The following is a 21,788-nucleotide window of genomic DNA, read 5'->3' as shown; positions in this document are numbered from 1 at the left end:
GCGACCCGTTTGATAATTTGGAATAAAGTCACTATAATAATGTAATTGAAAATAATCAATTGTTTGCAAATTTATATGGTGTTTGAAGGTATCAAACTACTTTTCTTTTTCTTTTTTTTTTTAAATTATATATATACATTAACGTATCAACTATTATTATTTTATCCTTATATGTTTCATTTACATGCAAATTATGACATGTACAACATTTAAATATGAGTAATTGCAGTATGTAACAAAAACTCTTTGACTGTCTTTCAATATGTCAAATATAATAGGGAAAAATCTAGAGATCCCTGTGATAATAGAAATATTCAAAAAATCTCTTATAAAAATTAAAGTATCAATCATTCTTCATGTGATATAAAATAAAGTTAAAAAAAACCCCTCCTTACAAAATTTGGGTAACACGCACTTTGACTGCGGTTTTTCTATGAACATACTTTTTTTTTTGATATTTTTGCCCTTCTCTCACATTTAATATATAATATTATACATATTTATTAATAATAAAATAGTATTTAAATTAAAATATAAAAAAAATTGCAAAACGCCGCCGCCGCTGCTGAAGAAGAAGGCGCCGCACCCTCCTCAACCCTAGACGACGACCGTCGCCCATTATCTGCGAAGGCGAAGCAATCGCCTCGCTGCAGGGCGATCACATCGCCCAGAAGGGTGGTGGGGGAGGGAAGGAGAGGGGGGATTGAAGGCGAGAGAAGTGGGGGTGGGGAGAGAGTGCGGGGGAAAGAATGGAGAAGAAGACGGGGTGGGAGTGGGCCATGGGGGTTGGGGGGTTTATAATTATTATTTTAATTTTTTTAAAATTATAATTATATATATTTTAATTATATTTTAATAGTATTAAATTATATATATTATAAATTAAAATAATTATATATTAATAGGCCTAGTTTGACCAGTTGACTGGAAGGGATATTTTATTCATTGTTTTTTGAAAAATAGGCTTAAATTGACTAGGGACAATATGATTTTTTATTCGTAACATGGTGATAATTTTTGATATTAAAAATTTCATAGGGGGATTTTTGATATTTTTATATATCACAGAGATCAAAATATATTTAACCCAAATATAATATATGAGTTTGAGCTAAATCCATTATCCACTTCAAAGTAAAATTTAGTTTAATTACAGATAAATTAAACAGTTACAATATTTTGAGAAGGCCTTGTCAACGAGTAAAATTTAGTTTAATTACAGATAAATAGAAAAGAAAATCAGGATGGGTCCGAATTCAAACTATTCTGCCCCGAGACTCGTCTTAAGCCTTTAGAACCCGCCTCAATAGGGACGGATTCGGGTTCGGGTCCATTGCCGGCCCCACCGCCCGTTAGTCTACCGGGTACGCTATATGCAGTGCCAATAAATTAACGTGCAAAAATCGAAACAGGAGGGAAAAAGAGAAGCAAGGAAAGTTACTACACTCCCTCGCCCTCCCACCCACTCAACACACAGTAGAATGGCGAATCTCTCCAGCCTGGTGCACGAGCTCCGAGAACGCATTGCGGCATCATCATCTACTCCTCCCAACAACCAAAACGACGAGGCTTTGGAGTCCCGATTCCGCGCCGTCCTTCCCAATCTCCTCCACGCCTACGTTGTCCCTTCCTCATCTCGTATGTGAATTATTTCATATTTAGTTCAATCTTTTAATCTTGGAGTTCTTTTGCTGTTTCTTTCAATTAAATAAAGAATAAATACATTGTAGCGCGCGAGCGAGAGGTGATTGCAATACTCAAGTTATTATCACAGACTGCAAAGAATTTTCCTGGAGTTTTCTATCATGGAAAGGCGAGTGCTGTTCTGCCTGTTATCGGTCGTATTTTGCCCTTCTTTGCTGAACCCGCATTTCGGTCAGTCGATTTTTTGTTATGTTTTTTTTTTTAGTTTTCTATGTTACGAATTAGTAACTTATTTCCATATCGTTATTGTTAGTAATTGTCATGCGCTCATAGTATTTCGGTGATGTGTAGTTTTAAGGGTTGTTGGCTTTTCTGCTGTTAATCTTTCAAGATTTTAAGGTTGTTGGATCTTTTAATATATTTTTAAAACAAGTTTTCTGTCGTTGAATGCTTTAAGTTTTGTTGGTTTGCTCCTATTAAGCTCTCGACAAGGCACTATTTTAGAGACTGTTGGATCTCTGCTGTCCCTACTCCGCACAGGTGATCAAGATGCCTACCGCGAATTTTTCGTGGATGTTATGTTGTTATTTGAAGGTACACAACTAAGAACTATACCGTGAATCAGAATCACTTAGCTTCACTTTTGATTGAGCCGTGTGTTATATTTTCTTTTTCATGAAGAGCAACTTATTTTCTCCTTTTTACAGGTAGCAGCTTTATTCTTTTCATATGAAAGCACTTGGCCTTATTCAAACCTCTGTTTTGACCATAATTTTTTTTTCCTTCATAGATCTTGTTTATGTTGCCTCATTCTATGACGAGAGAAGATCAATGGAGCCAAAGAGACTGTGGTTGAAGTCTTTCTGTGAATCTTTTGCAAGAATTAGCAATGGCCCTGCCCTTCTTGGTGACCTTCCAATATGCAACAGGCCTGCTAGCGGAGAGGGAATTTTAATTGATCTTACAGAAACAGATAGGTTTCTGGCTTTTGCCGCATCAGCAATCAAGCTTCTGAGTAAATGCTTAACTGAAGGTACTTTGTATGTTGAAGGGCTTTTGGATGCATCATGTGTTTTGGCTGTTTGCAATCTTTTGTGCTATGGAGATGATAATCTGCACATGGTAGGTAGATTTCACCAATATTGGAGAGTTCTCCAAAATTACTTTTATGGTTCATCTATGTCTTCTCAAATCAGTCATCTAACTTCTCATGTTTTGTGAAGGCATGTTTTGACTTTGCACGCCTCGTTGGAGCAGGGAAAAACTTTGAGATTCTTCCAATTGAAAAACTAATACGGTCAGTAACAATCATACTAAGCGAGGATGTTGAGGGAGTTTCAGTATACAGGTATGCCCATTGATAGTGACTTAGCCTACAATAACTTTTAGCCATGTTTGGATTTGAGATTGTTCTCTTTCAAATGTTTGCTTTATTGTAACTCAAATGCCTATATATCACTACTAGTAACAAGCATTCAAGTGGCTTTTGGGTATTGGTTGATTGAATTATAATGAAAAGACTGCTGCCTTGCTCCTCTTCCCCCTTTGGTGATGGCTCTCATGCTCTTTGAATTTCAAAAGCTCTATTTAGATGCAGTTCAAACATATTCTTTTAAGGCGCATTTATGAACATTGTGTCCAATAAAATTTGTATTAGTTTAGAAGATAAATAGTCATACCACTGGAAAACAAGATTTAGCATGATGTATCATGTGCTCAGTTTTCTGTTTTCTACCTGTGTGGAGCCTGGCTATGGTAGCTGAATCATTATTCTCTTTTCCGCATATAATCGTGCTACTCCATTCAGTTTATGCTTGTGTGTGGATTTAAAATAAGATTAGCGATGATATAATATAGCGAGTTTTCTCTTGCTTGCCTTATTTTGACCTGGTGGGGTGTAGCATCAGACCGGTTATCATTTTGATTTCAGTTGTTAATCAAGCTCTAGACACTTCTTATTTGTGACGACTTTAAAAAATTTAGGATTTCCTATTTTGAAATCATTTTAAATTCTGTCCTGTCAGAAACTCTTAGATACCTGGCTTTTGCCTGTAACTCATGCACACTCTTTGATGACTGTATTGCTGCCCTCTTCATTATTAACATTGGCTGTTGAAGCTGTCCCATAGATTGTTTTTCTCAGTCACCAAACTTTTGATTGCAGGAGTGCAGTTTATGATTCTTCTCTGGGAGGATGTCTCCAGTCATTGCTTTCTGTTTGTCCTGATAATGTCGTTAGGTTGACGGCAACTGACATAATGCACATCTTTCCTAAATCGATGCTGAAGACGAGGAGCTTTGACCTCAAGGTTAACTGTGCATATAATTGACATTGTTGCCTCCTTCTGTTACTTGCATATAATAAATGCATACCTATGTGTGGTGCTTGTGCATTGAGCATCTTTATTTAATATCATTATCATCTCATCTCTTATGGGTTTAGTCACTCACTTTTGGTGACTGCTCTATCCATTTCTTGTGTTTTGTAGCTATATCGATATAAGTACTCATACATCCAAAGTTGTATATATGTGGAATGCTTTAGTTGATGACTTGTTATCTAATTCTCTGACTGCAATTTACTAATGTATCTTCTTTCAGGCTGGTCTGTGCAGTGCCTATGTTCGAATTGCAAAAACTTGCCCTCCTTACTCCTGGAGGCCAGAATGTCTCATTTGTATGCTTCTTTCATCAGAGTCCGATTTTCATTTAATAGACTGCTTCAAAGTTGCTGTTTCAAGGCTTGGTCCTAATTTTGTTGGGAGGATAATGACTCCTGATAATCACACTGGTTTCTCGGAGTCGAGAGAAGATAGTGAGCACGAATGCTCAAAAGTTGGTAATGAGCATGAGGGCTCAAAAGTTGGAAGAAAAAGACCCATTCAGGATATAGAAACTTTGGGAATGAAGCGCCAAAAGATGGATAATTTTTCTAGCACTACATACCAGGATGTATGCAATTTTATTTATAGTTTTACTGGAGTGCAGGAAAAAGAATATGCTGATTTTATGTGTACCTCGTTAAATCTACTACTTGAATTTCTAAAACCTCCTGGTGATAATTCTGATTCATTAAGGGAAGAAGTTGCCCTGACAGCTATAAGCACACTCTGTATTGTTTTTTCTGAACTCCCACATTCTGACCTTTCCCTTTGCATTTTCCGGCGAATGTGCAAGTGGATTTCTTGGATGTTTGAGCAGGTTTGTTGTCTTTCTTTTGTTTTTTCCTTGTGATCTTGAATGCAGCGTGTAATAATGTTGAATACACCTAGCAGGCAAAGCAAGGTCTTCGATTTCCTCTTGATGTTTCCATCTTCCTAGAAGCAGTTGACAGCCTACTACTTTTTCAAGGTAATGGAACAGCTGTATTAACTTAATATTCATAGATGACTGCATTACTTTTGAGAAGTCTTTCTTTCTTTCTTCATCCCAAATCCCCCCTTTCCTTATATTAGGATTTGTGCTTTCTTGAAACTATTATTGATACCAAAATACTGAATATTTGGTGAAGAAAGTTATGTTCAGTAATTAATTTGTTGGAATGCTGCCTTGGTCATTCAAATGCACTACATGCGAATATTGACTTTCCAGGTTATTTGCTAAAAGTCTCTTTCAAATATACCATGTCTTATATTCTAATAACTGAGTTCTGCACTTTCATCTTAGGATCCCTACCTAAAGAGAATAGGCTCATGATCTTCGAAACTACTAGTGACATTGGAGCTCTCTTACGTCCAGTGCTTAAGGTTCCATGGATCTGTGGTGCTTCAATTATAGAATCCCATCCTCCCTGGAAAGCAAAGTATCTGTCTATTCGCATTCTGTCCAGAATTGGGTGTATAGCACAGCACGGCTTGGATCTTGATATTCTGGATCTGGGACTTAATGATGAAGAAGAAGAAGTTAGAATTCAAGCTGTCATCTCTATGCCAGTGATTGTCCTAGTCTCTGGTTTTGGATCTCTGATGCATATGTTCAACAGGCTGGAGTAAGTGAAGAATGCCCTTTTAATTAACACAGGTTGCGCAAGTGTCTAGTACAGAGTGATCTGAATAGCACAGATGTTGGTTAGTAGGAGCTCTTTTCAAGCATAACCATGACACGGAGTATATGCTATATTTGAAGACTTAATACGCCACTGTGATGATGCTTATTAGTGCTTCTGCTCTCCGCTGTCCTGTTTTGGTTGGGGAGTAGCTTCTTCTTGAATCTTTATGTCTCCTACCCCACTCAAAGCTTTCAATCAGGCCTCATAACTTAGCCCATTTTTCGTGTGCTTAATCCTCTTGTTCATTTCTTGTCCTTTGCTCTCTATGTTGGTCAATGGCCATGATCTTCATATGAAACCTGTGTCGACGAAAAATTGTCTATTATCAGAGTTATGTTTGTCTACAAGTTCGCTCTGAGTCAGTCATTGGCTCAGATAGTATATCTGTAGGATGTGCCCAGTTTTATTCAGTAGAATTCAAACTGCTGGGGCTTGATTGTGGTAACTGTTCTTTTATCACACGGCTAGATCTGAATAATATCTGATTTTATAATTATCAACCTAGTATATTCCGTTTTAGTGAAAAAGTATTGTGAGCTAATGAACATTTTAAAGTGCCTTCCTTTTATTCTCTTGCAGGGCTCTTAAGAAAGAAACGAGGGAGCAAGTCAAGAAATTTATTCCCCTCTGTCTTGGTCATCTGGCATGCCTATACGGATGTTGTAATGGTGGGGCTGCACTTCTGGAAACCAACTGCAAATTATACTTGAAGAAGGACAAGGAGAAAGAACAGTTAATTATGGATTATCTGTTGTCAGGATTTTGGTGTTCAAGGTGCGACAGCACTACTGCAGTTAACAATGGGTCATGTTCAACGGTTCTTTGCCCTAGCATGCAGGAAACAGATTTTCTTTCAAGTTGTGACTATACCTATTTGCAGTCTCTCTTTTTTGAGCTGCTTTATGATGATTCATCAGAAGTTGTCCAAGTTGCCTGTGTAAGAATGATTGGGCGGATCCTTTGGCATGGGACTCAATATAGTTTGCTTAAGACAAGTTCTCAATGGATACAATGTATTGATTTTCTAATCCTGCACCGAAACAAAAATTTGAGACAAGCATTTGGCTCACAGATTAGTTTCTTCCTCCACGAGCCCATCTTGGAGTGTTTATTTTCACTCAAGGATGCTGCAAACAAATCTAAAGAACAGAGGTTCATGGACAAATTAAAACATGCTTTAGCAGCAGCTGAAGATCCTTTGGTTTTTGAAACCCTTCTAGAAACTGCAGCGACAATTATGGAAGCTGTTGATATTCACAGCCAACTATTTTTATTCTCCCTTATTTTAGTGATTGGTCAGCTTGACAATTCTTATGTTACAGTGAGGTTTATTGCCTCAAAATTGATAAATAGATCTTGCTACTATCATCATGCAGGGGGACTTGAAGCACTCCTTTCAAAAGTTCCACATATCCGAAATGAGTTGTATAATTATCTATGCATGAGGCTTGTCAATCAGCCAAAAATGGTTGAAGAATTTTCCGCAGCTGTACTTGGTATTGAAACTGAAGAACTTGTAAAGAGGATGATTCCTGTTGTTCTTCCAAAACTTGTGGTCCTCCAAAATGATAGTGATCAAGCACTGGCAACTTTGTATGAGTTGGCCAAGTGTTTGAACACAGACATGGTGCAACTCATTGTTAATTGGCTGCCGAAAGTTCTTTCCTTTGCTCTTCATCAAGCTGACGAGCAGGAGTTAAAATCTGCTTTGCAGTTCTACCACGAACATACTGGATCTGACAATCAAGAAATATTTGCCGCTGCTTTACCTGCACTTTTAGATGAACTTATATGCTTTAGCGATGTAGATGATTCGGAGGAAATAAGTAAGAGGTACTTGACGGAAAATGTTATAAAAGTATGAGCACTTGAAAGTTTTAGCGCGACAGATAGTTCTAAACAATTATTCTTTTGAGGCTCCACCTTGAGGTTTTGCTTACTTCATTATGATTTTCTTACAGGTTAGCCAGGGTACCTCGTATGATAGAAGAAGTTGCAAGAATCCTAACTGGCAGTGAAGATCTTCCGGGATTTTTGAGGAACCACGTGGTTGGTTTGCTGAACAGCATTGATAGGAAAATGCTTCACGCAGAGGATACATCATTGCAAAAACAAGCTGTTAGACGGATAGAGATGCTGATTAAATTGATGGGTCCCCATCTTAGCACATACGTACCAAAAATTATGGTTCTTCTCATGCATGCTATCAATAAGGCATGGCTTCAGGGTGAGGGTCTTTCCGTATTGCATTTGTTCTTAAAGCAATTAGCTATTGTATCACCATCTAGCACTAAACATGTGATTTCTCAAGTTTTTGCTGCTCTTGTCCCTTTCTTGGAGAGAGAGACTGGAAATTCATCTCCCCATATGAATAAAATTGTAGAGATATTAGAAGAACTTGTGGTTCAGAACAAGGTTATATTAAAGCAGCACATCCGTGAGTTCCCTACTGTACCAAATGTTCATGCCTTGGTAGAAGTGAATAAAGTGATTCAAGAGGTCCGTGGATCGATGACCCTCAAAGATCAATTACATGATATTGTGGATGGATTAAATCATGAAAATTTGAATGTAAGATACATGGTAGCATCTGAGCTAAGCAAGTTGTTGAACCAGAGAACGGAGGATTTCATGGCTTTGTTCACTATGGAAGGGGATTCTGTTATGGATATAATTAGTTCATTGATAACATCGCTGCTGAAAGGTTGCGCGGAGGAATCAAGGACTTTAGTTGGACAACGGCTGAAGCTGATATGTGCTGACTGCCTTGGAGCGATTGGTGCTATTGATCCTGCCAAAATCAAGGGATTTTCTAGCATGCGATTTAAGATTGCATGTTCTGATGATGATTTAATTTTTGAATTGATTCATAAACATCTAGCCAGGGCTTTTCGAGCCGCACCCGACACCATCATTCAAGATTCAGCTGCACTGGCTATCCAGGAGCTGCTAAAAATTGCAGGATGCGAGGCATCGCTTGATGAGAATGTTCTAGAACAGACTAAAGACAAACAACATATTGAGGTGGGCAAATCATTTCCCAGGGACGTGGATGACCGAACTAAAATGCTTGGTAGGGGACAGAGGTTGTGGGACCGGTTCTCCAATTATGTTAAAGAGATAATAGCCCCCTGCTTAACCTCAAGATTCCAACTCCCCAATGTGTCAGATTCAGCTGCTTGTGGTCCTATATATCGCCCTTCAATGTCATTCAGGAGATGGATATATTTTTGGATTAAAAAATTAACTGCGCATGCCACAGGCTCTCGTTCTAAAATTTTTAATGCTTGTCGAGGTATAGTTCGTCATGATATGCAAGTAGCAATGTATCTGCTACCCTACTTAGTCTTAAATGCCGTTTGTGATGGCACCGAGGAGGCGCGCAGTGGCATAACAGAGGAAATTTTGTCAGTTCTTGATGCAGCTGCCTCAGATTGCAGCACTACTGCTGTTCATGGTAATAATTCTGGGCAAGGAGAGGTGTGCATTCAAGCTGTATTCTCTCTTCTTGATAATCTAGGCCAATGGGTGGATGATGTTGAGCAGGAACTTGCTGTTTCCCAGCCTCTTCAATCGTCCAACTCTAAGCAACAGGCTGTGAAGTTGAAGGACCAGAGTATGACTCCCCAAAAGGATTCAAACCAACTGCTTATTCAGTGCAAACATGTGTCAGAACTCCTAGGTGCAATTCCTAAGGTTACCCTTGCCAAGGCCTCATTCAGGTGCCAGGCTTATGCCAGGTCTTTATTATACTTTGAGTCTTATGTGAGGGATAAATCGGGAGCCTTCAACCCTGCTTCTGAGAGGAATGGTGTATTTGAAGATGAAGACATATCTTTTCTAATGGAAGTATATAGTGGACTAGATGAGCCAGATGGCTTATCTGGTTTGGCATCTCTACGTAAATCAAAAAGCTTACAAGACCATCTGCTGATTAATAAAAAGGCAGGAAACTGGGCTGAAGTTTTGACTTCTTGTGAGCAGGCACTGCAGATGCAACCATTTTCTGTCCAGAGGCACTCTGATGTCCTTAACTGCTTGCTGAACATGTGTCATTTGCAGGCAATGGTCACTCATGTAGATGGGTTAATTTCTAGGATTCCTCAATATAGGAAAACATGGTGCACCCAAGGGGTTCAGGCTGCCTGGAGGCTTGGTAGGTGGGACTTGATGAGTGAGTACCTGACTGGGGCTAATGAAGAAGGTGTACTTTATAGTAGCTCTGAGAGTAATGCTTTCTTTGACAAGGATGTTGCACAGATTCTTCAGGCAATGATGAAAAAGGATCAATTTTTAGTTGCAGAGAGAATTGCATTGTCTAAACAAGCTCTAATTGCTCCTCTTGCTGCTGCTGGGATGGATTCTTATGCACGAGCATACCCATTTGTTGTCAAGCTTCACTTGCTTCGGGAGCTTGAGGATTTCAATTCTCTTCTTAATGGTGAATCTTTCTTGGGCAGGAGATTCCAACTGGGCGAACCAGGATTTTTACGGGCATTAGAAAACTGGGAAATCCGGCTCAAACTTACCCAACCATCTTTATGGGCAAGGGAACCGCTCTTGGCCTTCCGAAGACTTGTTTTTAGTGCAAGTGGTCTTAGTGCTCAAGTTGGGAATTGCTGGAGACAGTATGCTAAACTTTGTCGTTCATCTGGTCACTATGAAACTGCAAATCGAGCAATTTTGGAAGCCGAGGCCGTAGGGGCATCTAATGTTCACATTGAGAAGGCTAAGCTTCTATGGAGCACCAGGCGGGCTGATGGTGCCATTGCAGAGCTGCAACAATCCCTTCTCAACATGCCCGTGGAGGTGGTTGGCTCTGTGGCTATATCATCGATTACCAGCCTCTCTGTGGTTCCTGTGAATCCTCCACCTTTGCTCTCTGATACTCAGTCTATGAATGAGAATTTAAATGTAGCAAAAACCCTCCTCCTGTACTCGAGGTGGATCCACTATACTGGGCAGAAGCAGAAAGAAGATGTGATAAATCTATATTCTAGGGTGAAGGAATTGCAGCCCAAGTGGGAGAAAGGATATTTCTACATGGCAAAATACTGTGACGAAGTTCTAGTTGATGCTCGAAAACGTCAGGAAGACAGTACTGAACAATCTGTGAGAGTGATTCCGTCTAATTTGGCTCTTGTTGCATCTACAAGTGTAAATTCAGAGCGAAGGTGGTGGACTTACCTACCAGATGTGCTGTTGTTTTATGCAAAAGGGCTTCACAGGGGCCACAAGAATCTCTTCCAGGCCCTACCAAGGTTGTTAACATTGTGGTTTGACTTTGGGAGTTTCTATTACAGAAGTAACCTACAATCCAGTAAAGATATGAAGAATGTTCATGGGAAGGTAGTAATTTCACCAATTAAAATCCAATGCTTGTCTTCTCAATTGAATTCGTTTATGGATTTTCTTTGTCTTGCTTAGGTGCTGAGCATCATGAGAGGGTGTCTGAAAGACTTGCCGACCTATCAATGGTTGACTGTCTTGCCTCAACTTGTTTCGAGGATTTGCCACCAAAATGAAGAAACTGTACGCTTGGTGAAGCACATCATTACTTCTGTTCTACGGCAATATCCACAGCAAGCCCTCTGGACCATGGCAGCTGTTACAAAATCTACAGTTTCTTCAAGAAGAGATGCTGCCGCAGAGATTATACAAGCTGCAAGAAGAGGATCCAGTCATGGAGGTTCTAACTCAATGTTTGTGCAATTTGCTTCCCTAGTTGATCATCTAATCAGGTTGTGCTTCCATCCCGGTCAATCAAAGGCAAGGACGATCAATATCTTAACCGAGTTTAGTGCCCTGAAAAGGATGATGCCTGTGGATATTATAATGCCAACCCAAGAATCTCTTACTGTTAATCTACCTTCATATGATGTGAATCTAACTGATTCTGGTACATCTGATATCTTTTCATATTCAGATCTGCCAACAATAACTGGAATAGCAGATGAAGCTGAGATTCTTTCATCACTTCAACGACCAAAGAAAGTAAGGCTTGATTTTGCTAGCTGGTCTTGTTCTTTTCCTATCATTTTCATTTTTCTGATTCCTCAAAAGAATCTCTTCAGATTGAATTCTGAATTTTGATATTTCATCAGTTTTCATTTTCCCCTACTGAGGGGGCTTGTTTGATTAGCTTACACAATCTAACTAATGTATCGAGATTGAATTTTCTGAATCTATTAAAAAGGTATATTTAACTGCATTTCCATTTTCCCCTCAGGTTGACACTGACTGCAAGCATATTCTCTCTTACAACATTTGTTTGATTAATTTCCATAATCTAAATATATAATACACTCACCTTTCTGAAAGTTGGATGGCTAAGCGGACTTGTTCCTTTGACCATATTCATCATTTCTGTGAAGAGGCTTGCTGTAATTTGCATGGACCCAAAATCCTATCATTTGCTAACGAAACCTTATCTATTATTTGCCAGATCATTCTCATGGGTAGCGATGGATCTGAACGTCCATTTCTTTGCAAACCAAAGGATGACCTAAGAAAAGATGCACGAATGATGGAATTCAATGCAATGATAAATCGTTTACTGTCCAAATGTGCTGAAAGTCGTCGCCGGAAGCTTTATATTCGTACATTTGCGGTGATTCCATTAACAGAAGATTGTGGTATGGTTGAGTGGGTGCCGCATACTCGTGGACTCCGACAGATTCTGCAGGATGTCTATATTAGCTGTGGAAAATTTGACAGACAGAAAACAAATCCGCAAATTAAGCGTATATATGACCAATCACAAGGTAAAATGCCTGAAGATGAAATGCTGAAGACCAAAATTCTGCCGATGTTCCCTCCAGCTTTCCACAAATGGTTTCTGAATACGTTTTCAGAACCAGCAATGTGGTTTAGGGCTCGCATTGCATATGCGCATACTACTGCAGTTTGGTCTATGGTTGGGCACATTGTTGGCCTTGGGGATCGGCATGGTGAAAACATTCTTTTTGATTCTACCACGGGAGATTGTGTCCATGTTGATTTTAGTTGCTTGTTTGACAAAGGTCTACAGTTGGAGAAGCCAGAGTTGGTGCCTTTCAGGCTGACACAGGTAAAGGAGAAAAAACAAGCAAGAACAAATTGAAACTCTGAGTAAGATTTATTAAGGCATGGGGTTTTGTATGTCTTGCTCATGTTGATGTTGAAAAATTCTTAGACTTATAATTCACAATTCTTCCTATTCCGTGGAACCTCTGCTGATTAGCCTATTTGCCATGAAGGATGGAGTGGGAAAGAAATAAGTTATACAGTTCAATTTCTTTTTCTAAAATGTTAGGGAATATTTATTGAGGGGTTTCATTTTGACCATTTTCAGGTGTATAGTGATTTTTTGCATTTTATTCCTCTTCTTTGCCACATTACTCTGATGATCTGGTTTGCTGTTTGTTTTGCTTATCCCCTCTCTCTCTCTCTTGGTTATGTAGAACATGATTGATGGGCTAGGCATCACTGGATATGAGGGAACCTACCTGAGGGTTTGTGAGATCATACTTTCAATTCTAAGGGCGCACAAGGAGACACTCGTGAGCGTCTTGGAGACTTTTATTCATGATCCTCTTGTGGAATGGACTAAATCTCACAAGTCTAGTGGAGTAGAAGTACAAAATCCACATGCACAGGTGAGGGCCTTTCTGTTCTTCAACAAGTTATTGGCCATTTTCCTTGGAAGTGGCGAGTTGGGTGGGGTAATTTGATCTAATTGAGACACACAAACTAGATAATAGCTGAGGTTCTTGTTGAACTTGCAGCGAGCCATCAGTAACATAGAAGCACGTCTGCAAGGAGTTGTCGTTGGTGTAGGAGCGGCACCATCTTTGCCTCTTGCTGTAGAAGGACAAGCTCGCCGTCTAATAGCAGAAGCAGTTTCGCTGAAAAACCTTGGAAAGATGTATATATGGTGGATGCCCTGGTTTTAAAGTTGCCTGGAAATAGGTACCTGCAATCTCAGTTCTATATATATCTAAATTTTATTTTTTATCCTGGTATCAGTGTTCAGTAGAAATCTCCAGCAATTATTTATTATCTAAGAACTGAATTTGCTTCCTGTTGAGTTCCCACTTACTCTCTAGTAGTTTAATTTTTCGTACAGAATCCAATCAAAGATACATGGTACATTTTCTGCATGGATAAATATAGGAGGAATTTATATGTATTGGATTTGGTAATAGTGTATTGATGTTATTCATAGATTAAAGGTGAAGATTCTTAATGTGTTTTTTCAAGCTCTGATAATTTGGGTTTCTCTGCTAGAACCCACGAATGATTGAGATGAACTATTGTGGTTCTTTCCTTTTAACAATCAAAGTAAAGATTCATAGTGAGAGATGTGCAAGTTATGGTGAAGGAATTTGAATGTATGTTAGATATGAGAATATGGGTGCTTTTCTTCTTACCTTCTTGCTGTATGGATATGGTATAGTATTTCTGACAAGTGTACTGATTGAATGTCGAATATTGTCTAATGAGGCTGTGGAATTCTCTCTTTCAAATAATTGTTTTCAAACTCCCTCCACAAATTCAGTTTGCATGCTGCTAAATTCCTAGAAGAATTAGGTCTGAATCTGCTGTCTAGCATTTTTTGGGATCTTATAAAAACTTTAGTCTGCATGTGCATGTGCAATGATTTCAGGGAGGTTTTGGAATATTTGCTTTAGGTTTATGTTGTCAAACAAGTCTAAGTAGAATCTCATGCTTTTAAAGTTTGGCCTTATTTATGCACGCATTGTGTTTTCTGCTCATGGGCAGGTTGGGTGGTGGATTGTGTCGCTTCTGTTTGATTGTACTTATTTAAGAATGAAGAATAATTATTCAATCCACAGCCCATAGCCTCACCTTTCACAATGCAGTCAATTCCAAGTTGTACTTAAAAAATCAGTGAAGTTTTATAGAAATTGTTTCCAATTATTTTTTAAGTTTGAGATGATTTGGGTGTTGGTTCGGAGAAAGTAATCCCTAGAAGTTTCATGGTGAACTATACTGCGAGTGCGGGTTCAAATTTTGAAAACCGTTGAGAGAATAGTTTGCAAGATGTTTTGGATTTCTGTAGTGCATCGCTAGTCTGATGGCCCCTCCACAGGCAATTGGTGCAACTGGCATATATATTTTCTGTAATCTTTGGCTTCTTAGTTCCCTCCACAGGTACATTGTGTAATTCATGAATATTGTTTTTATAACCTCAGTTATTGAGAAAGCGGATGCTGGCTTTTGTGTGAAAGGGCATTTGAAAAGATAACTTGTTTGCTGAAATGGCTTTGTTAAGTTCTGTGTGCGCGTATAAGGAACTGGTGAATTGCTTTCTGACTTCATGCTGCCCCAAAACTGTATGTAAGTTTTATGTTGACGGAGCAGTGATTCTGGGTATGAAACATCTGTTTATCTTCTGGACTTACTCGATCTCAATTATGCTTCATATTTGTATGTTGAAGTTTAGGTGTCTTGTATCCCAGGTAAATTGAACATCAAATTGATCAGGAGGTGGAATAAATGAACATATGTGGTGCAACATCGCTGAAGGTACATTGAATCATGAAGTATCCGGAGGATTCTGGTTGGCGTCCTTGTGAAGTAGCCAATCCTTGAAAACTTTTCCTCTACCAATGAAACACCCAACATTTTTCCTATCAATCCTCAAAGGGCATTTAGTCCTTTTTATAATCTCCTTTGTCAAACTTTTTACCGGTGATTCCCCTCTTGTAGAACTATGCTTCCCACACCCACAAATCACAGAGATTTCAGTTGGAGTGGTGTGATTTCCTGCAAGAAACCTCAGTTTCAACTCCTTGAAACATTGTAGCAGTACCAAATATGCAGTGGTTAAATGCATTCCATGCATATCCAGTTTCAACTCTGAAGAGCCCCATTCCATTACCTGATCCAAAACTGTTGATTTCAGCAATTCCAGCACCAAATTGGCTTCTTCCACTTTCAAATTACCCAGCAACTCATCAGTCGACAAAGGTAAATTTTTCATATCTTCCAGCATCAAGATAATGGTTGGACATGAATTTAGAACAGAATTATACGTTCTAGTTGAGAATGGTATTCCCAAAGTTGTCATTTTCTTCAACCATGAGAGCATTTCCAGAAGCTCATTATGAGCTCCAAATGATGAAAGCACCATATTACAACCAACTGTATCCAATTCAAACCCGTCCTTTTCTACTTGAACAATACTCCTCTTCATATCCTCAAGAAATCCCATCTGTCCATATCCATAGACAAGAGATCTCAACTCAAAGACAGATGGTTTCAATCCGTTCTCTCTCATTTCTTGCATCAAATTCTCAGCCTTATCAGGTAGTCCCACTTCACAAAATCCGGCAACCATTGATCCATACGCTCTGTGCCTCACATAGACAGAAGATGTCAGAAAAATCAGATGTCTCAACTGTGTGCAAGAATCTAAAACCCCTCCCTCCGACTTGTGCTTAGCGTGAGATTCTACTAAATTACAGTAGAACATACACAAATCTCTTTTTTTGAACCTCAATCTCATAACTGTTTCAGTAAGCAAATCTTCAGCGTCATCAAAATGTTCTTCCTTGTATAAGAAAGCAATCAAATCTGCCAGTAGCTTAGTGTTCCAGCTGAACCATGATTCCTGCTTGATCATTGAATACAACTGCGAAGGCACAAAATGATGAAGTAGTTAGTGGTATGTGAAATAGGCTCTACTATTTGCAGCAATATTTCATTTTTGCCCGAAGAATAAAAATAGAGATATAGAGTATAGATAGACTTACGGGAAATGCAAGAGAGGAAAGGCGGGGATTGGAGTTGGAGGGGGAGGGGGAGAGGAGATGGGAGAGGGTGGTGAGGGCGACGTGTTTGGAAGATGAGGAGACGAATTTGCGGAGTAAGCCGAGGGCGGCGGAAGGGTCTTGGGTGGTGAGGAGGGAAGAGAGAAAGCGGTGACCTTGTCTGGTTAGGGCACAGAGGAAGGGTGGATAGTGGGGGAAAGCGGTAGGAGGCGGAGGGGGTGAGAGGTGAAGGATGGGAGGTGTGATCATTGGTAAAGGTTTTTGAGAAAGGGAAGGGATAAATTGTAAAGATTAGCTTTTCTGAATGAGTGGTGATAGTAAAGCCAAATTGAAAAATCCTCGAGAGTATTTTCTATTGTATTTATGGATTCAAATAGTATAGTTTAGTTGTTAATGTTGGTTTGGGTTCTCAAATATAATTAATAAATCATGTATTTGTTGTAACAGTTTCAGTTGAGATGAGTGCTACTTATCTTTGTTGTTTTTTAAATTGGATATAAAATTAATATTAATCACTGTTTTCTAACAACTATAAAATTAAAAAAAGTAAAAAAAAAATTGCTTCTTCTCTGGTAACTATTACTTTTCTTGGATTTTTTTTTTGAATAAAAAAATTAGTAGATGCTGTGAATAAAAATAAATTTATGTTAGAAACTATTAAAAACAAAACAATTAAATTGGTTGAAATTAGAATTCAAAAGATAATAACAATTCGTTTTCCCTACAAAGACTTAAAAATTTCTCATAATTTTCAGACCTCGTTGCGTTGTCCTGCTTTCTACTCTACAGTTATTATGATTTGTTTCTGTAAAGGAATTATTATTAATTTTTATTCTTTTATATAAAATAATGTGCTCTCTCTGTCTGTCTCTCGCTCTCGCTCGCCGTCGGGCGACACTCCCAATTCACAACCAATTCTTCCTCTTCCAAACTCCCACCCACTATATCTATTAAATTCTTCTTCATCCCTTTCTCTCTCTATCCATACATCTTACACTTTCCACATTCATTCTCACCTGTTTTTGGGTAATTTCTTGACAATGCTAATGACTTCAAACCCAGTTATTATCATTCTTATTATTATTTTTAATCCAATTGTTTGATTTCACTCTCTCTCTATTCTTGTGCAATTTTCTTGATTTTTCTTAGGGTTAGGGATTTAATGACGATGAGAAAGAGAACCAGAACGAGTCTCAACTCGGCGCTTGTCAATGTCTGGAGACGTGAACTTGGCGAGCTCTCCTCTAGAAACTTCTCCGACCGCCTTGCCGCTTCCGAGGTTTATTCTCTTAATAATTTTTTTGCCCTGCTTCTAATCATGCTGTTTCATTTGCGCGTGATTTGTGATATTGTATTTGGTTTCAACGCATTGCCCATCTTACTCACTTTTGGTTTTCCTTAAGGTGAATTGCTGATAGAGGATTTATTCCGCCTACTGGTTCACGTGTTCTTTGGAATTATTACTTGTATCCTTGAATGGTGACTTTTGAGAGGTTATAAATTTGTCGTCAAACTGAATGTCTGCGTTTCATCTTTGGAAACATTTAAATGAATTTTCTCCATCTCATAAGGAGTTCTTGATAGAAGAATTCTGCGTTTTAATTATGATTTCTGACATGCAAAGGTAGTCTGACATCTGCATGTTGCTTTTTAGCAAACGAGGACCAGCAACAATATATTGAATTTGACTTTTGTTCCTCCTTGTGTCATGTTCAGTCCAGTGATGAAATTCAACTCTCCTCTTAGTTTTCCAATTGCCGGTGGTGACCAACTTGTTATCTTGGTAAAACTAAATTGACTTAGATCTACCTGGTTCCTTGTTATCAGGATCTTGTGCTTCGTCTTGATATCCTACAAAAGCTAGATTTACACCGAGGTTGTGTAAACACTATTAGCTTCAATGGAGCTGGTGATATTCTTGTATCAGGTTCAGATGATAGGAGGATCATACTCTGGGATTGGGAAACTGGTCAACCAAGACTTTCTTTCCATTCAGGTCATCACAACAATGTTTTCCAAGCAAAGATCATGCCATGCACTGATGATCGAAGCTTCGTTACCTGTGCTGCTGATGGGCAGGTGATTTGTTTGCCCTATGCGGCTGTGCCCTCTCTCTCTCTCTCTCTCTCAACACACGCACACCCACGCACAAGAAAAATCTAAAGATTTGAATATCTTCACTAATGTTTATTTTTAAACTCTTTCCAATCATGAAGTTGCATTGTGGGCACTAATGATATTGATAATGCACCTGAAAGTTGGTTGCTTGAATACGAAGCTTCTATTTCATTAGAAGAGTCCAGTTATTTATGTAGATGTAATTTCCAAAGGTGTTTTCTCACACAAGTGAGTTTTTTTTTATATTCAGGTAAGACATGCTCAAATTCTTGCCTCTGGAGTGGTGACTAAATTACTGGCAAAACATCATGGACGAGTGCACAAATTAGCAGTTGAACCTGGCAGCCCTCATATTTTCTATACCTGTGGAGAGGATGGATTGGTGCAGCATGTAAGTTAATGTGTTTTAATCAAATTTATGGCTTCTTTTGATGATTCTTCCATTAGAAAAGTCTTGAGTGAGTCAACAGATAATTATTAAAAAGCTGTTATATTAAAAGGAAAAGTTCAAGTCTTCTATGGGACCCTTGTTTCTTTTCCACTTGAAGATTGACTTTTAAGCATGCCATTGTTCTATCAGAAGTGTCCATCACCCTTTGTTAATTCTTGTTGATTGCTCTTTTAGAAGGAAGATAGGACTAAAGTTTGGTGAAAATAATATATCAACAGGTAATATGTGGTGTCCATTTTTGTTTATGATTCTGAATGTGTGACTATTATCTATTGCACAGATTGATCTGAGAACTGGAAGTGCTACCCGCCTGTTTACTTGCAAACCTATGCCAAGCCAGAGTTATTTTTCCACTGTTCATCTAAATGCAATTACAATAGATCCAAGAAATCCAAATTTATTTGCTGTTGGTGGGTCAGATCAGTTTGCTCGACTGTTTGACATCCGTAAATATAAGTGGGACGGATCATCTGACTTTGATCGGCCCGTTGATTTCTTTTGCCCCCCACATCTAATTGATGACGAGCATGTGGGAATAACAGGGCTGGCATTCTCTGATCAGAGCGAGCTTCTTGTGTCTTACAATGATGAGTTTATCTATCTATTCACGAAGGATATTGGATTGGGACCTGATCCAACTCTTACTTCGCAAGTCTCTGATTGCAGTGATACAGGTGATATGACCCCTGATAATTGTTCAGGTGTATCTCTTTCAAATGTTGATGGCAATGTAAAGGCTGCTCCCCAGGCCTACAAAGGGCATAGGAACTGTGAGACTGTGAAAGGTGTGAATTTCTTTGGGCCTAAATGTGAGTACGTTGTGAGTGGATCGGATTGTGGTCGAATTTTCATTTGGAAGAAAAAGGGTGGAGAGCTAGTTCGTGTTATGGAAGCAGATAAACATGTCGTGAATTGCATTGAGTCTCATCCTCATGCTACAGTGCTGGCCAGCAGTGGAATAGAGCATGACATCAAAATTTGGATTCCAAAAGCTATTGATAGAGCCACTCTACCAACTAACATTCAAAAGGTATGTCATGGTTTTGAATATAAACCAGTCTTTGTCAGATTACCTTATGGAAAATAATGGATTATAACAGTGTGAGTGAAGAAACTTCTTATCATACTCCATGTACTAAGAATGTCTGATTCGGGAGGTACGTCCATGCTGTTGTTAAAAATATACCTTCTTTCATTTGATTTTGGTCTTTGGTAGAAGGCTCTGGCAAAAATGTGATCATTTGAGAAGTTAAAAGCAATCAGTCGCTCAAGTTCACCTACAAAATAAGGCAATTTTGTTGAGCTTAGTGCTAGTTATTTTGCTTAATATTGGAATCTGTACATGGAGCATTTTACCGCTGTTTTTGCATACCTTGTTTGAGGGATTCTTAATGTCACCTGGCTTACATCATGGCTCTAGTATTCTTCTTTCATCCTGTAAATCAGCATTTTGCTTTACGGATTTGAAGACCTGCAAACTTCTGAAACTCTCTACTTTTTTACTTTAACTGGGTGTTAAATAGTTTATCTGATCTTACTCTGCATGGTTATTCTTTCTCTCTATCAAACTGGACACACTCTACAAGTCACAGACAAATCCATTGAACTTGGTGCTTCCATGTTGGTGAATATCTTAGTCTGCATTTTAAGAATGCTGTTCTAGATGACATGTCTTTCTTGGAAACCCATGGAAGTGTAGTTAGTTCTAATGTCTCCCCGTTACTTAATAGGATAGGGTCCTGAACTTGATACCTCATCGAATTGGTTTCTTTCCCTTTGGTGGTTTTTATGACGACGATGATGACGATGATGACTTCATTGATTCTGATGATGATGAGGACAACGACGACGACGGAGATGATGACGATGATGATGACAATGATGACGACGACGATGATGGTAGTAATTGTAACAATGATGATGATATTACTGATAACAATGATGGTTATAGCGGGAATGAGGTTTTGAATGAAGAGCAGCAGGAGGAAGAGGATAATGAGGGAGATGATACTACTGATGTTATTTTCCTCGGATATGCAGATGAAGATGATTTTGGTTCTGAGAATTTCTATGATGATGGGGTTGAAGATATCAGAGAAACCGAGAATGATGGTGATATTGAAATCGCTGCTTCCGACGATTCATTCAGTGATATCTGTGATAATGATTATAGTGATCTTGGGTGTGGTGATAATGACTTTGATGACTGTAATATGATGGATGGTTTTGACAATGAAAAATGACAAGAAAATTGGGATGTCATGTTTTGTCTTGCTGGTGGTGATGATGATGGTGATGCATTGACTTTTGATGATTTTGCACTTTCTGTTTCCAGCGAAGACCGAGGCCAAGGGGTTGGATGCACCGTATGGTTTCTCCAGAGGACCTGATGTTGCAGTTGTTTTCCCAAAGGCGAAGGACAAGCCCTGAGAGCAGTGGAGAGCGTTCAGATGTGGGAAGGGACCTGCTACAGCTTCTTCTGACCTTTGACACCAACAGTGATGGTTCATCAGATGATGGTAGAGATACCACCAGTGCTGAAGACTGTTCCATTTGATGGAGTTATCTTGGAACAACCACCTGCTGGGCTATGTACATATACAATGAATAAAGTTTAACATGTTCTAAGCTGTATTTTCTTCTTAGCACTTATTGGAACAATATCAATCTCTATTTTTTGTTTGATATGCATTCAATTTCATTTATCTTGTTTTTCTACCTTTTGTCTTTTGAGTTACCATTATCCTTT

At 38.8% G+C, this 21,788-nt stretch overlaps 3 protein-coding genes across 11 annotated transcripts; 2 read left to right on the top strand and 1 right to left on the bottom strand.

Annotated features, from left to right (window-relative positions):
* The first annotated feature begins 1,409 nt into the window (after nt 1–1,409).
* ATR (Ataxia telangiectasia-mutated and RAD3-like protein) lies at nt 1,410–15,479 on the top strand. Of its 7 annotated transcripts, none has more exons than XR_016066804.1 (18): nt 1,410–1,638; nt 1,731–1,875; nt 2,126–2,238; nt 2,435–2,766; nt 2,868–2,992; nt 3,809–3,953; nt 4,246–4,845; nt 4,920–4,995; nt 5,311–5,632; nt 6,272–7,525; nt 7,654–11,041; nt 11,120–11,686; nt 12,138–12,761; nt 13,135–13,329; nt 13,459–13,642; nt 14,890–15,067; nt 15,157–15,223; nt 15,407–15,479. XR_016066804.1 is itself a non-coding variant. In XM_088883927.1 (16 exons), exons 1-15 carry the CDS (start codon nt 1,482–1,484, stop codon nt 13,624–13,626), a joined length of 8,211 nt encoding a protein of 2,736 aa, XP_088740053.1. In that variant the 5' UTR covers nt 1,410–1,481; the 3' UTR covers nt 13,627–13,642; nt 15,157–15,295. The 7 variants fall into 7 exon arrangements, 1 of the variants encoding a protein (XP_088740053.1); XR_016066806.1 differs by having other exon boundaries at nt 14,890–15,034; nt 15,407–15,476; XR_016066807.1 differs by lacking the exon at nt 14,890–15,067 and having other exon boundaries at nt 15,407–15,477.
* LOC105169818 (pentatricopeptide (PPR) repeat-containing protein) lies at nt 15,162–16,787 on the bottom strand. Its single transcript, XM_011090347.3, has 2 exons — nt 16,453–16,787; nt 15,162–16,331 (listed from the first exon to the last, which is right to left on the bottom strand). Exons 1-2 carry the CDS (start codon nt 16,717–16,719, stop codon nt 15,234–15,236), a joined length of 1,365 nt encoding a protein of 454 aa, XP_011088649.1. The 5' UTR covers nt 16,720–16,787; the 3' UTR covers nt 15,162–15,233.
* On the top strand, nt 15,527–21,744 carry LOC105169819 (uncharacterized). Of its 3 annotated transcripts, none has more exons than XM_011090350.3 (6): nt 15,527–15,667; nt 17,620–17,749; nt 18,298–18,549; nt 18,839–18,979; nt 19,320–20,069; nt 20,770–21,499. In XM_011090350.3, the coding sequence occupies exons 2-6, from the start codon at nt 17,633–17,635 to the stop codon at nt 21,280–21,282; spliced, it is 1,773 nt and encodes a 590-aa protein (XP_011088652.1). In that variant the 5' UTR covers nt 15,527–15,667; nt 17,620–17,632; the 3' UTR covers nt 21,283–21,499. The 3 variants fall into 3 exon arrangements, with proteins under 3 accessions (XP_011088652.1, XP_011088650.1, XP_011088653.1); XM_011090348.3 differs by lacking the exon at nt 15,527–15,667 and adding an exon at nt 17,258–17,496; XM_011090351.3 differs by lacking the exon at nt 15,527–15,667 and adding an exon at nt 17,270–17,496 and having other exon boundaries at nt 21,375–21,744.
* Nucleotides 21,745–21,788: the final 44 nt, after the last annotated feature.

This window comes from Sesamum indicum, linkage group LG8 (assembly GCF_026168435.1).
Source record: "Sesamum indicum cultivar Baizhima isolate 11 linkage group LG8, ASM2616843v1, whole genome shotgun sequence".
NCBI lineage: Eukaryota > Viridiplantae > Streptophyta > Magnoliopsida > Lamiales > Pedaliaceae > Sesamum > Sesamum indicum.
This window is presented reverse-complemented; position numbering and strand designations above follow the sequence as displayed.

What these genes read in the sequence shown, in the direction of transcription:
- LOC105169819 (XM_011090350.3), top strand. Translation starts at nt 17,633, where the DNA reads ATGACGATGAGAAAGAGAACCAGAACGAGTCTCAACTCGGCGCTTGTC. An exon ending in CCTGTGCTGCTGATGGGCAG is followed by an intron (nt 18,550 to 18,838) that starts GTGATTTGTTTG and finishes TTTTATATTCAG; the next exon opens with GTAAGACATGCTCAAATTCT. An exon ending in AGGATGGATTGGTGCAGCAT is followed by an intron (nt 18,980 to 19,319) that starts GTAAGTTAATGT and finishes TCTATTGCACAG; the next exon opens with ATTGATCTGAGAACTGGAAG.
- LOC105169818 (XM_011090347.3), bottom strand. Translation starts at nt 16,719, where the DNA reads ATGATCACACCTCCCATCCTTCACCTCTCACCCCCTCCGCCTCCTACC. An exon ending in TTTCCTCTCTTGCATTTCCC is followed by an intron (nt 16,332 to 16,452) that starts GTAAGTCTATCT and finishes GTGCCTTCGCAG; the next exon opens with TTGTATTCAATGATCAAGCA.
- ATR (XM_088883927.1), top strand. Translation starts at nt 1,482, where the DNA reads ATGGCGAATCTCTCCAGCCTGGTGCACGAGCTCCGAGAACGCATTGCG. An exon ending in TCGGAGGAAATAAGTAAGAG is followed by an intron (nt 7,526 to 7,653) that starts GTACTTGACGGA and finishes ATTTTCTTACAG; the next exon opens with GTTAGCCAGGGTACCTCGTA. An exon ending in TACAAAATCCACATGCACAG is followed by an intron (nt 13,330 to 13,458) that starts GTGAGGGCCTTT and finishes TTGAACTTGCAG; the next exon opens with CGAGCCATCAGTAACATAGA.